Genomic DNA, 17,027 nt, shown 5'->3' on the forward strand with positions numbered 1-17,027 from the left:
ACCTTCTGGTCTCGTCTCTGCTCATTCTTGTTCACTCTTAATACAAAGAATCAAGCGCTGCTGATTTCTTCATGAGCGCACCACCCTCCTCCAACACACCAGCTACCTCCTCCATGCTAATAAGCATCACTGCCCCCTTAATTCCTCCTCTCTAGGAAGAGTCTGAACATATGTCCTCAGACCCCAGGTGCCACCGGGGTCCATGTAAATGTCCCTTCCTGCCCTGTTCCAAGGAACCTGGTTGGGCTCCCAAGTGCCTGTGTATAATTGTTACACATGATACGTATTAAAAGCATATTACATAGATTATGTTATGGCTCACTATATACAACATGAAAATACTACATATTACCTAAAATACAACTATATAATATTGACTATGTTGTACATGTTTTGTATGATATAGGTACTTGAGAATCTTATATAAATGAGATATCTATGGCTACAGTAACACCTGTAACATTATATTATATAAATAATGCATATTACATTATATATAAAGGAAAATAGACAAATATATTCTATAAAAGGTCCACTGGCTGGAGACACTGGGTAGCAGTGGGTGGGAACATGAGATACATGTGTAATAGGCAATATGTTTAAAATATAAACATTACACAAATAATACAATAATCATCTGAAAGTCCCCAAACTGACAACGTGTAATATAAAAATATGCACAGAGGGCAACTCCATGCCTCACTCACCAGTGTCGTTGGGGTACTTGTCCCCCCTGGTGCATGTCTTCCCGTCGTCCTCAAGGACATAGCCCTCCCGGCACTCACAGCGGTAGCTGCCCACAGTGTTGACACAGATGTGGTCGCACAACGTCTTGTTGCTGGTGGCACACTCGTCGATGTCTGGTGTGAACCAAATGCAGAAAACGCTCAGTTTCTGAGAAGTCACTTATGCCACAGATGGCACGAGACTTGTCCCTCATAATACCTGTGCCAAGGACACTATTCCAGACCTTGACCGGACAGAGCCTGGCAGGAGGTTGGGCGGGAGGATGGGCCGTCTGTGGAAGCAGCACTTTAGCCATGTGACTATCATTACAGACCAACCAATGATGGGTTCCTGGCCGTCACGGGACCCGATGGAGGTACGGCTGGCCTTTAGAGAGTTCACCTGGGAAATGATGATAATGAAGCCTGTACCTAAATACTTCCCAGGGCTCCTCAGGAGAGCACTGGGGCCAACACACCCTGATGAGCAGACATTAGCTAAGTGATTTTTTGCAAGCAGTCTAGTGTGCTGAGGTTTTTAAAGTTCTCCTTTATGGCTGGAATTCTACATGTGACACAAGGGCCACTTAGGAATAGCCCCTTCCCAGTTAAGGAACACAATATACTTGGGAAAAGATACTTATGACAAAACAGTCACAGATGTCTAATGAAGAGAGGCTTCCCTACGAAATCTCTGCCTCATCAATGACCCAAGCAGACCCCCATGAGCTGAGGAAATGAGGCATGAGACCATCAAATGAGTAACCGCGGAGGGTCGGCGTCAACTGCCCACACCATGGGGCTTGCGCCCCTGCTGCACTGGGAAGAAACAACACGTTTCCCACCATGAGAAGACGGGCTCAATTCCATTTCCTGTTCACTGGCTAAAGACACCCCGTAGCAGTAGGTGGGAACCAGGACACACAGCCCTTGACCGTGACATGTGGGCAGACAGAGCCCAGCCTTGAACTTTAGGATGCCGGTAATTTTTTAGCCTGGACAAGCAGCCAGGGACTCAGCTCTGGCAGGCTCCCTGGGTGCCAAGAGCGAGCAAGTAATTCGGGTGCTCCTCTGCAGTATACACTGTTGTCATATGTAGCCTGGATGGAGGCGACGGTTGGAGCCACCTCTGCAGTTCCTCAGGCTGACTGCCTCTTTCTCCAGGTGTTCCCACCCTAAATGTCAGAGTGAAGCGGTTGTACTGGCCACAGAGGACACTCTTAGTAGAATGCAAAGTACTGCTGATCCCCAAATGTCTACAGAAAAAGAATTAGGGCACGTAGCTCCCATCAACTGAAAGGAGAGCCCATGGGCCCAGCTGTGTGGAGTGTCCCATGCGCTCTGTAAGAGGCACCCCGAGTCCCTCCTACCCTCCTCCATTTGCTTGTCGGTTTGGGGTACCTTTCCCAGATGCTTTTTGGGAGAAACTAGGGGACCTAAGGCTAGACTTTCCCAGGTGCCCAATGGAGGAGGGAGCCTTGCTCATATCAAATGGCTTATTTCCCACCTGGGTCCATCTGAGGTCTCTACTCTTCTTCCAGTTGATCTGAAACTTCACTGAGCATAGTACTCATTCATGTAAATGCACGTCCCTGGACCCACCCTCAAAGTTGTGGCTCACTATGTCTGGAGGAGGGGCCAGGAACCTTTCAAGCAGGGACCCCAGTTGAGGAGACAGGTTAGTCATGGGCTTGCCACACTCAAACACACAGTTCCAGACCATGAGCCCTAAACCTCCCCAGGAATTCAAGGAGGGCACTAAGAATGCCCAGTCAAGGAGAATGACCAGAGCAAGCTGGTGCCCCTGGTGATGGCCAGGCAACTGCTCAGCTGCAGCCAAGTTTGCCTCTAACCTCCTGCCACACGCACACCTCCGTTTCCCCAGTCACCTCTTGAGAACACTCATTCTTGCTTCTCTGGTTTACATTCCAGACCACTCATTTCCTGTTTTGCATTATTCTATTACATCTGGCCTGGTTCCCCGTCTTTGGCTTTTACATCTCACTGCCAGTTAGGAGCTGGAAAATAACACGCATTGCCAACGCACCCAGGCAGTAGGGCTTCTCCCGCTTCCGGTGTCTCTCGCGGTCATATTGGTATCCTGGATAACAGGTGCACAGCACGCGGCCAAAGTTGTCTGTACACTGCTGTTCACAGGGAGCCTGGGCACAAACATCATAATCTGAAAGAGAAAAAGTATGCACTCACGTCAGCCGCAGGGGTAGACAGGGCAGCCTGGCCTGGAGCTCGCCTTCCGGGCTGCATTCTGCAGGTGTGACCTGTGAGCAGCCACACCTACAGGGGCATTAGCCCTGGAGGCTGTGGTACAGCTTCTGAGAGCACTGTGGTGGCAGAAGGCAAACACCACTCATGCTCTTCTCTGAAGTTGCCTCGTTGTGCCCCTGGGTCTTGGTCACTATCCAGAAGCAAAGATGCTTTAGTCAGCCAGGCTCTGGAGCAGTTCCTGGGGGCCTCTTTGATCTTCAACTGCTATAGGAACAGGGAAGTCCTTCCAACAGGGCATTGATGGGCTTTGGTGCCCAAATGTAAGAGGAAGGGCTGGCTGGCAGACTCAGAAAAATGAGGGCAGCTTTTGGAATAGATATGCGAGAGTCTTCAGAGAGCCTATGCTCGCACAAGTGAGTGTGGTAGGTGTGCACACGATGGTGTGTGTGTATAGAGATTCTGCATGTGAGAGGGGGGTGGGTGAGACTGAATGGCTGCAGATCTCTTGCTGGCCCTATGCCTGTGCATACGAGGGTGAATGCCCAATAATGTGTTAGGAATTGGGGCATCTGCTACTCTCCATTCTTATGAACTGATATTTAATGAGCCTCTGAAGGGCCTCTGGCTCTAAATCGCTCAGTTTTGACATATTCTCCGATCAGTTCCAGCATCTCGTCACTGTCGTCTCCATGTACTAGTCCCAGATGGACCCTCCTGAGACACAGGTGAACCTGGGTCTGCTCTCCTGTATGTGAAGGGAAAGAAGTGAGCTGTCTCTGATGCAGACAGGGTCAACTTTGACAAAGATCATGCCATTCTGGTGATGACCTGGTAAGCTGCCCTTGTTGGACGATACTTCCCACAAGTGGGACTCCAGGTCTGCTTTGCCAGCCTGGGTTCTGACCAAGCCTACAAACTCTCTGGCTAACTTTTCCTCAACCAAGCATCACCTCCAGGCAACCAAAGTTCTGTGTTTCTTTTGCTCAAAAGTCTCAGTGTGACCGGTAATGAGCTGCCCTGTCCTGCCAGCTGTCACCATTACTGGATCAGCCAGGGAGGAGGCAGGAGGCAGAGGGGCCCTCTAAGGCACTGGTTGGCTGTGGTGCCCAATGAGGTCTTGCTTTCAGAAGCAGCCGTTCGCACTCTGCTTGGCTTCTTAGGTGCCACTTAAACTCTTCCAGCTATTTTCATGTTCATCCCCGTAACTCTAAGTATTCAATTTGCATTGCTTCCTTTATTTTAAATGTTGCTTTTACTTTAAAGGTTCCTTATTAACTTCCAGTCACGAGATACACTTAGCATTTTTATTGCACTTCCCCACCCCAGCACTTGGCACTTCTGGTTCCTTCCATCTGGTCAATGGGTTTTGTTGAGATTTTAGTTTGGTCAATCTCCAGTATTTGCCCTGGAGTGACGATATAAAAGCTCTCTGGGCAGAGCCAGGAGGTACACTCCACTGAACTGCCCTTCCCTGGGGAACTGTCTGATGTCCTTAAGGGAAGCGCCTTGTGTGTTTTTGGGGGTCTCAGTCATTGAGCTCATTTAGTTTTAAGTCTGCTCCATCTTCTTCCAACACCTACTTGGTGACGTGAGGCTCTGGAGACAATTCTCCAGCCTGTTGGGTGCTTTCAACAAGGGGTGCTGTGGGGAGGTGTAGGTACAGAGAGAGGCCCACACAAACACATGGAGGCTGGAAGAGGGGCTCTGCACCTTTCTGCCTGTGCTTGTTCCTGAGCCTTATCCCAGTCCCACCCAACTCCATCCAGACCCTTTGGATAGTAGCAGTAAATGCCAGTTTGCAGTTTCTAACACTTGGAGAAGCAGCCTCCCCACAAACATCTTAGGGGCACCCGCACCAGCGATCTGGTGCTCCTTCCCCCAAGTGGGGTTCCCAGATCCATGAGCCACAAACTGAGTTCAGAGAAACAGCACCGGCTGCCCAGTGGCGCCTCCTCCGAGCTTCTATGTCTTAATGGGTCTCCTGCCTCTCCGCTCCCCTAGCTTAGAAGTGGGAGCCACTGTACATGGTTGTTACTTCTGGGAGAGTTTTCCTTTTGACTTTTCAGTTCTCAATGTCTAGTCTTTGGTTCTTTCTATCAAATGTTCTCTGATAAATAATGGAGCCTGTGGATGACAGTTATGATTCATTTCTAGGGACTTCCTGAAGTTTTTAAATCTCTTCAGGTGTTTAAGTATCTGCCCATTTCTGATTGAGGAAGTTTCTTCTAGAACATTCTGTGCTTTCTCCCAGCAGAAATCTCTGTGGCTGCTTCTTGGTGTGTCCATTCCCTATCATCTTGGGGATTCCACCCACACTCTTTTGACCCTATACTTCCTTCTCCTCCCTCATCTTCCTCTTTTCTGGTTTATGCTCTAGTTTTATTGGAGCATATACTCCAGTAGCTTCCCGAGAAAAGTCACGAAAGAGGTAACATTTTTATGCTTATGCGTGTCTAAAAATATATTTTAGTGATTGATAGTTTGGGCATAAAACCGTAAGAGAAGTTCACCTCCACAGTATGCAGACATCGCTGCATCGTTTTCTAATTCAGGCTCACTGCAGCCGAGTCCTATGAGATTCTACTACTAAATCTTTCATATGAATTTCACTTCTTCCCCCTCTGAAATTTTGTTTCCATTGTATTACAATTTCACAATGAGGTTTTCACGTGGGGCTTTGTTATTCTTTGATGGGCCCTTTCTATCTAGAAAATTCTGGAGAATTTCCTTGAATTCCATCTTCAATGACAACTCCTTTTCTCTGTGTAACTTAATTATCTTGAGGTTGTGTTCCCTGGACTGTTCCTCATTTTTCTACTTTTCATTTCTTTGATCTTCTGCTCTAGGTCTTGGGTAATTTCCTTAATCTCACCTTTCAACCCTTTTGCTATTTTCTATGTGTCATGTTTTTGATTTCTAAGAATTCTTCATTCTGTTCCTTTGTATTGACACCCTGTTTTTGTTTGATGCGTTCTGTATCGTTCCTGAAGTCTAAGTGAATTAATTCCAAGTCTCCCTCTGTCCGGGTAGCTCATGCTTTCTCTAAGACTTTCCCTTATGTTAAATCTTTTTGAAGGCTTTCCTCCAACATCTGGTGCTCCTTGGGCGTTGTCCGAGTTTACTTGTGGAGTATGAAAAATAGCTCAACAGCAGCTCTTTGCACGTGGGATTTTTATAAATCCCAAGCTTCAGCTTAAGTGACTCGACCGGTGCCTTCCAGCATCAGTTTCTAGAGCTTTCCTGGTGTCTGCTCGATGTCCAGAGGCAGCGTGTCCAAATCCCTATCCGAGAGTAAGTCCTTTTTGAACTATGAAGGGAGAGGGTGGGTGTTCAAATCTGCAATGTGTACGCATTTGCTTAATGCCTCCACGTGCGATGTTGAGTTCTTACTTGCATCTGACTGGTCCTCCCCAGCCAGCCTCAAGAACCTCTGCTTTACCCTCTTAGAAGAGGGTACTTTTGGTTTCCTGCCTGGGTATAAAAGGGGCGATAATTTTGGTTGCATGGAGGGCACATCATAGTCTGACTTTTCAGACTTTTAAATCTAACCTGTTTTGGCACCACTTCAACACTTGTTTTCAGTTTTGATCGTCATTAGTGTCGGTATGAACTGTTGGCTCCTTAGTTTTCCCTGGTGCTGCCTGAGGGCTCAGGCTTTTCATTTTGCTGAATTATTTACTATCTTGTCTGTTCTCCAGCTTCTAAAATGTTGTTGCCGTTATCTCTTCTTCCTTTCTCCTTAATCTTGTGGGTGTATGTCTTTTGCTTCCTGCCCCCGCCCCCTACCCCCCCCCCCCGCCAATTTTGTGGAGTTTCTGTGGGAGAGGCAAGGCTAAGAAATTTATTCTGTCCTTTGTTTTTGAAAACTTGTTTTTTAGAGCCTATCAACTTAGTCAAGTGGCTTTTATCTTTAAAATTTACACATTTTCTATGCTCTGTGGTATTTCTCTTGGCTCCCATTTCAGATCTTCATAGTCTATGTAAACAGGATCCTACTCCCAAGAACCTTCTCCTTTAAATCCATTCTGCACAACCGCCGCTAGGCTACCTGACCAACACACAGTGCTCAGACAGCCTACTAGTTCTAAATAGGCCGGGCATCTCTGACAATCTGAACATTGGAAATCTCAAGAATTTCAAGCACCATGTCTTAGATTTTGAAGTATTTCAGATTTCTGGATCAGGAATGATCAACCAGTGAAGTCTACACAAATATTCCAAATTTCAAGAAACTCTGAAACCTAAAACACTTCTGGTTGGTCCTAAGCACTTCAGATAATGATCCTCAAGTTTGTACTAATGAAGCATGGGTGGGTCACTCTCGCATTTGAGGTTGGGCACTAAATTCCTTGAGATTTCTCCAACATTAAGATTTACCTTTGAGCTTCTCTTCACTTTTGTCCTTGGTCCCAGTCACACCTTCTTTCTTACATACTTCTGTCACTTCACCTTAGTAATTAACGTCCAACCTGACACCTTCACTCTCAGTGCCTTGTAACTGTGGTTTTCTATCTTCACTGCAAAAGCCTTCCCTGATCTCCTCCATCGAGTCTATTTTGTCTCCTCTCAAGGCCATGGAACTCTGACCATCTTCCGCTCACGAGCTCTGACAATGATCAGGTACCCGCCCTCCCAACTTGGCCACTCTGTGATCTCAGTTTCTTTAAGGCTCAGTTTCCTCACCTGTAAAATACCGATAATACCAACACCCACTTCACTCCTGTGGATATGAAACCAGATGACACGTCAAGCACAGTGCCTGACACACAGGGAAAGCTCTACCTGCTTTTCTGCTGCTGGTTCCCATCACTGTTTGCCTTCATGGGAGGGACTATGCCCCCTGGAGTCACGGCCGGGATTTCTTCCCCATGTTGTATGCTCAGTTCATAACTGCTGAGCTAAACAAATCGGATCATCCTATCACATGGCCAAGATAACAATGGCGGGTGTAGGGGCACCAGATCCTGTCTTTGCAGACCTCCCTTGCAACTATTCAGCTCCACTGCTGTCATGCAAAAGCAGCCATAAGTAAGTACTACTTTGGTGAATAGGTATATGGCCCCATTTCAACGAAGCTTTATTTCTAGAGGCAGGGAATGGACCAGATTTGCTCCACAGACCACACAGGTCACTGCCCACGACTCAGCAACAAATGAGCCAGCAACATTTTAAAAAACTAACTTCCACTCATCAGTTAACACATCTGTTTAGACACACTAGTTTCTTTTTGCTACCTGGGATGGTTAATTTCATTAGTTAACTTGGCCAGGCCATGCTACCTATACATCTGGTCCAAAGTCCACCAAGAGAGTGTGCATGCTGTGAATTAGTACCCAATATATGGTGTGGTTTCTCCCTTGACCAGTATTCATTCACAGGATGAGGAATCAAGGGGTGGAAACGAGAGTGGCATCCCTCTTGGTTACCCAGTTTCATCTCCATGATCTATTAGAGGAGACCTTTTCATTTGGGGGATAGAGCTATTGCTCAGGAAGGTCTCAAATGATCTCCCCACTTTAGCCTCCCAGTAGCTGGGACTAGATGTTCACAACAAGACATACAGTTCTACTAGCAGAATTTCTGATTCCCATTCCTGTGACTTTATGCTGTTAGTTTCAAATGCAGGATGATTGTGGGAGGAGAAAAAAATGCTTCCATAGGTTTGCCATCTGGACACTGGGGTCCTCATGCCTCATAGGCCTGCAAGGGAGGAAGTCACTGCGTTGGCCCAGTGACAGTCTAACAAGGGGAAGCTGGACGGTTACTCCTCAGCAAAGGAGTGTCTGGATATAAGGAATATCTTAAGGTGTCTCTGGGTTACTCTGTCCTGCAATTACAGTTGATGGAAAACCACCACCCAGTTCAGGCTAGATGAATGTCTCAGGAAGAAAGAGGTAGAATACCTCACCAGGTTAACAACAAAAACACCACAAAAAATAAACATGACCAGGTGAGGAGCTTATTGGAGGCAAAGGGAAAAAAAATTAGTGGAAGAAAGAAGTTATGAATAGCAGCTATGACCATGTGACCAGTTTCAGAAACAAGGGCCATGATTGTCATGAGCATTTATATTCTAGAATATGTGTGTATATGTGCAAATATCTTTTTCTTATCACATTGTGTATCAATAGGATGTATTAACTTATATCACAGCATTGAAATATGGTGAACTTTAACATGACAGCATTTAAATTATAGCATATGGAGGAGAAAAATAAATATTACTTTGCATCCTTTTCTGGGGAAGGTGTCCGTGCATTTTAACATGGGGGTAGCAGCATTGCATCAGGTGGAGGTATGGCCTTATGATTGTTTCCATTTGGAGATTAAGTTCAGGAGATTAAATGTGTATGGGTGCCAAGTTGAAAAGGGGTAGACTGTGATGGGTAATTTTATATATCAATTCAACTAGGACAAAGTACTCAGATATTTGATCTCACATTATTCTAAGATTATTTGATCTACACATTTCTGTGTAGGTATTTAGATGAGATTAACAGACTTTGAGTAAAGCAGATTACCCTCCCGCCTGGGGTGGGCCTCATCTGGTCAGTTGAAGGATTAGTAGCAAAACACATAGACCTGCTTTGATAAAAAGGGAATTCTGCCAGGAGACTGCCTTTGGCTTACCCTGAAGATTCTGGGCTTGTACCTCCATAATCTCATGAACTGATCTTATAAATCTCAATCAAAATCTGTCTCCCCACTACACACACACCCACACACACAGCCTATTTTTTTTTTTTTTTGGTCTCTGGAGAACACTAACATGCAATCTTTTTTTCTTCTAGTACTGAGGATTGAACCCAGGGCCTTTGTATGTGCTAGGCAAGCACTCTACCCCTGAGCTACAACTCCAGGTGCCTAAAATACAGCCTTTACTGGAATTCTACATTTGTACTTTGCATTTGTGGGTGATAGAATCCCTTATGACTAAATGTATCTTTAGTCAAGGAAACAATCACTAATCTATTCCCACTGATTAAAACAAATCAACTTGAAAATGTATTCTGGTGAGAAGTAAGAGCAGAAATCATGGCAGAGGAACCTTTGGCAGTAGAGTCCACTTTCCCTGGAAATATTCAGCCCTTGGTTACACTAGTCACAGGTGCTGTGCTCTCATTTTAAGGGGAGAAAGCCTAGGCATTTGAAACCACAATATCTAACATTTAAAGAAACTAAGTATGGGGTATCCATAGGATGTATTTTTCAGTAACACTGAGCAAGGTCTTTCTTTAGTTAGGATCTTAAATTGGCCTCAACTTAATTTTCTTTGGAATCTGCCAAACTGCATTATAAAGGACACAGCTGTTGACTGAGAAGAGCTGGCTCATAAAGAAAAGCAATTCTAATTTTCATGGGTTTTTTCCCTGCCAGGCTCTGATCAATAGAACTGGCTTACAGAGAGAGATTCGGCTTAGAGAGACTTCAGGCCTCAACAATGTTATGTGAAATACTTTCCTAAGCAGCTGTCCATGGCGGCTTTCTCAAAGGTCAGTCATGATTTAATGAACTCTTCCATCCTTCTACCAAAGACAGCAACACACAGGAGGGATTCATCTATTTCCAACTGATGAAGACATTGTACTCCGTGAGACAACGCAACAGAATTAGCTTGGCTGGGCTCCACATCCTCCCTCCAGAGACACCTGGCTTCCTGGGTAGTAGTGAAGAAAGCTCTTTCACGTGCTCCATCCCAGACGGCGCAAATTAACCCCAGGCTTTTCAGTCTCTGATGGGCTGGGGATGAAGCTCAGTGATAGAGTGCTTATTTAGCAGGTGCCAGGCCCTGGGTTCAACCCCTAAGTCCTGCAAAACCAAACCAAATGCCCTCTCCCGACAGTCTCTGGTGCTTTCTATGTCCCTGCTAGACTGGAATCCTCTTCACCACTCCAACTACCTGGCTAAGACCTGGGCAGCCTTCCTTGATAACCCCGCTTAAGTATCCCCGCGAGTCCACCTGGTCTTCCATGTTGTGTGTTACCTTTGAACAGCTGCTGCACTCAATTGTCTCTAAGGCACACACTGCATCTATTAATAGTGACAGCAGCAGCCACCACTTACTGAGTGCTTAAGAACTGGCCTCCTGTTCCAAGTACTTTACATGAGGCAAAGTTTAAACGTCCGTATGACCCTAGTACCAATACCTGCCTGTAAAAACTTAAGGGTTAGAAAATTAACTTTCCCAAGGTCATACTGAGCAGGACGTGGAAGCTCAGTTAGAATCCAGGTCTGGTTCCATATGATCTGCCTCCCGTCTCTGCAGTACACACCTGACAGCTGGGCTCATCTTAACATCTCTGTGTGCAGTGCTAGGCTGAGCATTTAGATAGCGTCCCCTGATGGTCATGCAAAGGGGCTTAAAGTTTAGCACATGAAAACCAGGCAGAGGGAACAAGGAGGGTTGATTGTAATTTGTCTATGAAATGCTGATTAGGGAATTATAGCCTATTAAGTATAATATCTCAAAAAACCCTCAGAGCATGTCACATATGACTAAATTAGCAAGGAATTTTATGCCAAGGAAGAATTATACATAAACACAGATAACCAGACAGATAATATTCTATACACATCTGAACTTCATAGACTTCTAATGATTAGTCATGAATAGAAAGATGAGGCCATCTTTTACATTACATACCTTCTGGGATACACTGTCCAAGAACAAATTTATACCCTTTGCAGCACTTTTTCCTAAGAGATAAACAAACAAAAAGGCATTTTAATTATGGTGACTATGACATTAAAAATAAAATTGTTTTTGGTTATTGTTTTTGAGTGAAAGAACTTATGCCCAGGAAAAACTAAGCAATAAAGTAGAGATGGGATACTTTTAAGTCATTTAAAATTAAATAGAAAAATATTGCAGAACAGGACCCAGGATCTGACACAAAACACATGAAATCAACCCTCTGAATGCTGTGAAGTAATGAGCTGAGATGTCAAGGTACTTACACTATAAAAAGAACGATGACAACTTGAGCTGCCACCTATCACGAGCTAGAGATTTCACTTTTAATCTAACCAAGTAAATTGCACAATAAAGGAAAAATATCCTCTCCAAGAACAAGATCACAAAGATGCAGGGTCTCCACCACATGTGCAATGTGTGACCTTCTCAAAAGGGAAAACTATCAGTGAGTCAAACTCCCAGAAAACCCACCATATTGGAATGATCAGACATTAAGCTAGCTATTAAACTAATTAACTATGTTCAGTGACATAAATAAAAATATAATGAATTTAAAAAGCAGGAAATCTCAGAAGAGAAACTATTAAAAGAATATGGAATTCCTGGAACTGTAAAATGTATCTGAAATTTTTTTTGGAAAAATCTGATAAGGTTGAAGAATGGAGACACGATCCAAGAAAGAACTAGTAAGTTTGGAAGCAAATTGATGGAAATGATCCAATATCAAGCAAAAAAAAAATTAGATATCTTTTATAAATGTAGACTCAGGGTCATGTGGGGCCAGTATCGGAGGTCTAACATAACCATAACCAATGGTTATGTTTGGAATTCCAAAAGGAGAGCAATGAATGGAGTGGAACAAAGTGCTTTAAAAAAAAAAAAAACCTGAAAAATTCCCAAATTTTGTCTGAGACAAATTTGCAAATTAAAGTTTAGCAGATACTCAATAGGTTAAACACATTCTCATAAACACATACACAAAATCCCTAAGGACATCATAGTCATACTGCTCAAAACAAAACTTTGAAGATGGGAGAATTATGTATCATTCAGAGAAAGTATAATTTTAATGACAATGAGCTTCTCATTAAAAAAAGAAAGTATTGGTAGCCAGAAGAAAGTGGTATGGCATTTAAGTGCTGAGAAGACAAACCTGTCTTTATATCCAGTGAAAATATCCTTTAAGAATGAAGATGAACTAGACATTTCAGATAAAAGGAAACTAAGAATTCATTACCAGATCTGCAAGACAAGGAATGCTAAGGAAAGTTCTTCAGGCCAAACAAATTATACTTGAGGGATACGAGTTACAGGAAGGACTGCAGAACATCACAAGTGGTAGATATCTGGATATATGTAGAAGATTGTTTTTGCTCTTCATTTTTATGAAGTATTATAATATCTTGCAAACTTTATAATGTAGATGCAATAAAAATCATAACTAGGGGGAAACGGACCTATATGGTTACAAGTTTCTACATTTTACCTGAAAAACATCAACATTTCCACTGGAACTGGAGCAAACGTCCCTGTGCGTCTCCATGGCTCCTGCTACTTTCCCTTCCTGTCTCTCCCAGATGGAGTCCATGTGAACTTTCCTTCACCACTTCCAACATCACACAGAGGCAGAGTTACCATATTCAAGTCATCTTCAAAACTCAAGAATACACCCCAAGTTACCTTGAGTTGACATAATAGCTAAATTTTATAAAAAACTGCTTCTTTGTAATAGAAGTCAGATGCAAGGTTACTGCTATAGCAATGTCAGTCTCACTTTTGTCTGGACACACTGTCTAGGTGGAAAAGAAGCTCAGTTAAATATAGTCTAGCAGCTGGGCATGTAGTTGGCATGCAGCATACAGACCACTGGAATGAATATACTACATATATGGTGTAGTGAAGAAAGATGCACAAACAACTGATTTGGGAAATTAGGTATGTCTGCAGATATACTGAAGCCAGTTCTCACCTTCAACAAATGGCCAGAATGCTCAACCAGGTTACATTAGGACTTCTATTTAAGAATTTTTAATACACCTAATTTTTCCTGACTTTTTAATCAGTTTTTTTTTTTTTTTTTACTTTTGCAAATTTGCATAATTATTGGTCAAATCAATTTGTATCAACTGGTGACTTACCTTTCATAGGAGAAACTTAATCTTACTACACAAAATTAAATCCATAATTTATAAATCTTAAGAAAAATGAAATTTACAAGCATTATATTTTCCAGGAGAATTTTGCAGTCCAATTGGGTACAGCTACACCACTCCATTCCCCTCTGCAGCATTTCCCACATGCAGCCCAGCTGTGGGAGAGATCTTACTTCAAAAGCAGAGAAGAGTTTTCAAAAGGAAAACAGTGGCATTTGGGATGCTCTCAAAACACGGTTGACTGAAACAGTTAAGGTTCCCCTTCCCCCACCCATACATTTGCCTGCCTATACTCATCTTCCAGTATAGATTTATCTGAATCTTTCTTCAGCATATGTATCCATCCAACTTACTCATATTAATGACATGTGGCAAGGTCCAGAATTTAGGCATAATTTCCTAACATCTCCAACTAAAATATAATCTTACATGCCCAAGGGGGTTATAAATGATGCTGATGATTTGCAACAGACGTGGAGAATCTACCTTTACAATTCATGGGACTCAAACTCAGCCTAGTTTTCCATGGTTTTTAAAAAAGCTCCTAGCAACCAAAAATTGCTAGATTTTTAATGAATGCTCTATAAAGCCAGTTATTACCTACTGTATTACTTGGGGCTGTCCTGTAGAAAGCTCCAAGAGGAAGAGCAACACACTAGATGGTCAGAAACTCAAGTTATCCATGAAAAATTCAGGCACGAAACACATGTGTTTTTGATTCTGAAATCTCACACCACATTTAAGCATGTGGTTGTATTTGCCCGTTTCTATTTAAAAGCTGCAGCTAAGGTACAGTGTCAGATGTTTAAAGGCATTTTAAAGTTTATAACAACTGGATACGACCCTTATACTTTCCACGTCCCAACGTTGAACTTGGGCACTGTGACTCTTGAGCATTTTGAGGACTTGAAATTGCCCACACAGTGGTACCAGAAGCAACCTGCCATTTGCTTTTTGTGAAATTAAACTACAGTGATATGATCTGACATGCTTCTAAAAGGCTACAGAGCTCTGTCTGAAAATGGAACTTTCTGGATGGGCAGGTATCATTTACCTGCCTGGCTAAGAATGAACTTCCCCTTCGGATTTTCTCTTAATTGCACACTGACCCAGCTCTCTGCTCAAGAGAGGAGCAAGATTCCAGTTCAACCTCCTGCCTTCCTCAGAGTTCCTGGGAACGCAGTATTCTGCATGTTAAACATCCAATCATAAATCGCCTTTTAAATAAATAATGAAATACAAGAAAGTCTAAAAAATAAACACTGGCTGCATGTTATACCATTTCAAGGATGACTTACAACATTATTTACGTATAACAAAGTTGAGACGGCCAAAAGGAAATCTTGTCATGCAAGCCAGGGCACTTGTTAGATCTCAGTACAAACACTGCTGTGCAATTTTTATCTTCAAGGAAAACAAACGAAGATGAGGAACACTTATGAGGACTCTGGGAGGCAGTGGTTCTTACCATGCGTCACGTGTTGGGGCTGGCTTTTCCAAATGCAAATGTTTCTCTCATTTCTTGGCAAGAGAGGCTGCGATTAGATGGCTGTTACATAGAAAGGATGACTCTGGTAATTTAGAAAGCCTGGGGAGGCTTCCCTTGGGTGCCCCTGAGAACTGTCAGGAGTTTTAAAAAAAGAAGGGGGGAGGTGGGGGCAGCCAGAAATACAGCCCATCCGCAAGGTGTGATAGTGAGCTTTGGGAGGGGAAAAACTAGAAAAATAAAGATATCATCATACTGGATCACTGGAGTCTAGAGAAGATTTTTTTTTTTTTTTTTTAAATCTGCCTACAGAATTAGAGGACTAGCAGGGACCGAAAGCCAAGTGAGTCAGTAGATAAACTCCTGCCACAACAGAAATTTTCCTAAGCTCTCCCTGGATTCCATTACATAACTGCCTACTTATGCACCTAGGTTTCAGATTGTTTTAAAAAACAAGAACTGTATTTGAGAGAATTTTATAGCTCTTGGTGCCAAGCCATTTGCTGGTTTGGGGGCCCAGCAAATCTGGTTTTATAATTCTGTCTCTAACATTTAACAAGCTGGGAATATGACCTTAGGCTTGCATGACCTTAGGCTTGCTTCTTAAATTTGCCGAGTTTCAGACACGTGGATAAAACATGGATAAATAATATTTGTCTTATAGGAACGCTGCAGGGATGAGAAAGAATATGATGAAGGAGCCTAGCGTGGGCCTGGCTTGGGTAAGAATCGTTCTAGCTGCAGCTTTTTGCAGACAGCAAAAGCAATTTTTTTTTTTTTTTTTTTAAGTAACCTGCTCTTTTTTTTTTTTTTTTAAGTCAACTTCAAATAATAATAAACTCACAAACGACATGCTCCATGGATTTAGGAAATTAACCCTAAAACACAATATATGAATGTGGCAATGAAATGTTGGGAGTGGTTGAAATGTGGATGAAAAGTTGGGAGTGGTTTTGCAGAGAGGAGTAACTTCAAACCTAGGTGCCTCCATAGATGGTTACCATGGAGAAAGAAGCTAAGCCAGATAGCAAAGAAAGTGAAGGCCAGAAGTCAGTGAGGTGACCTGAAAATCTGATTAAAAGCTAGACTTCAGTTCCCTCTCCAGTTCCAAGCAATTGGCCAAACATTCTTTGCCTACTAATGCAATCAAATTGTTTTGGAAAATTGTACCCCGTTCCAGGCTATGGGACACCAAGCCAGAGCATAGACACACAGAATTTCCAGATATTGTTAAAGAAATCCTTCAGTTTAGTATATCATTCCAATAACAGGCTCTCCTGAATAGCTTTTAAAAAAGCAAGAGATTAGAATTGAGTAACCAAGAAAGCCCTTAACGAGCATGAGACTTAAAAGTGAGAAAATCCCATTTGCCTGATTTATTTTATCATTCTTACCATCCTGAAGTGTGCCCGAGAACAGTCCATAGGAAACTTCGGCCAGGAAGCACACAGAATATGATCTCTTAGGGATTATTTTAAAGAGCTGAAGATTTAAAAGTGGTTCTGAATTTCTTTGTGAAATGCCTTACAGTGAGCAATCTTTCCTCTCTTCCTTTTACTTTCTCCCTTTCCTGCAACCTTCACGGAACCTCGCTCAACTTTATGGGAGCTACCACAATTCCTTTTAGAGTCCTGATAACAGAAGTGAGTAAAACAACTCACTCTGATTTGGGTGTGCTTGGTCCACCCTTTTAACCAGAAAGAGAATTCTTCCTAGGCAAATGTAATAGTCATTCCACATCA

The 17,027-nt window shown here is 43.1% G+C and overlaps 1 protein-coding gene across 1 annotated transcript in view; it reads right to left on the reverse strand.

Annotated features, from left to right (window-relative positions):
- Ccbe1 (collagen and calcium binding EGF domains 1) overlaps nt 1-11,648 on the reverse strand; it is a gene marked incomplete at its 5' end in the record, with an annotated part of 44,075 nt that extends 32,427 nt beyond the window's left edge. The window contains 3 exons of the mRNA XM_046419476.2: nt 708-860; nt 2,773-2,907; nt 11,596-11,648. Coding sequence (XP_046275432.2) covers nt 708-860; nt 2,773-2,907; nt 11,596-11,648 — 341 coding nt within the window. The remainder of the gene's footprint in view (nt 1-707; nt 861-2,772; nt 2,908-11,595) is intronic.
- Nucleotides 11,649-17,027: the final 5,379 nt, after the last annotated feature.

Source organism: Marmota monax, unplaced genomic scaffold (assembly GCF_021218885.2).
Source record: "Marmota monax isolate L192 unplaced genomic scaffold, Marmota_monax_Labrador192_F-V1.1 WCK01_AAM20220418_F8-fsc00088, whole genome shotgun sequence".
NCBI classification, from domain to species: Eukaryota; Metazoa; Chordata; class Mammalia; order Rodentia; family Sciuridae; genus Marmota; species Marmota monax.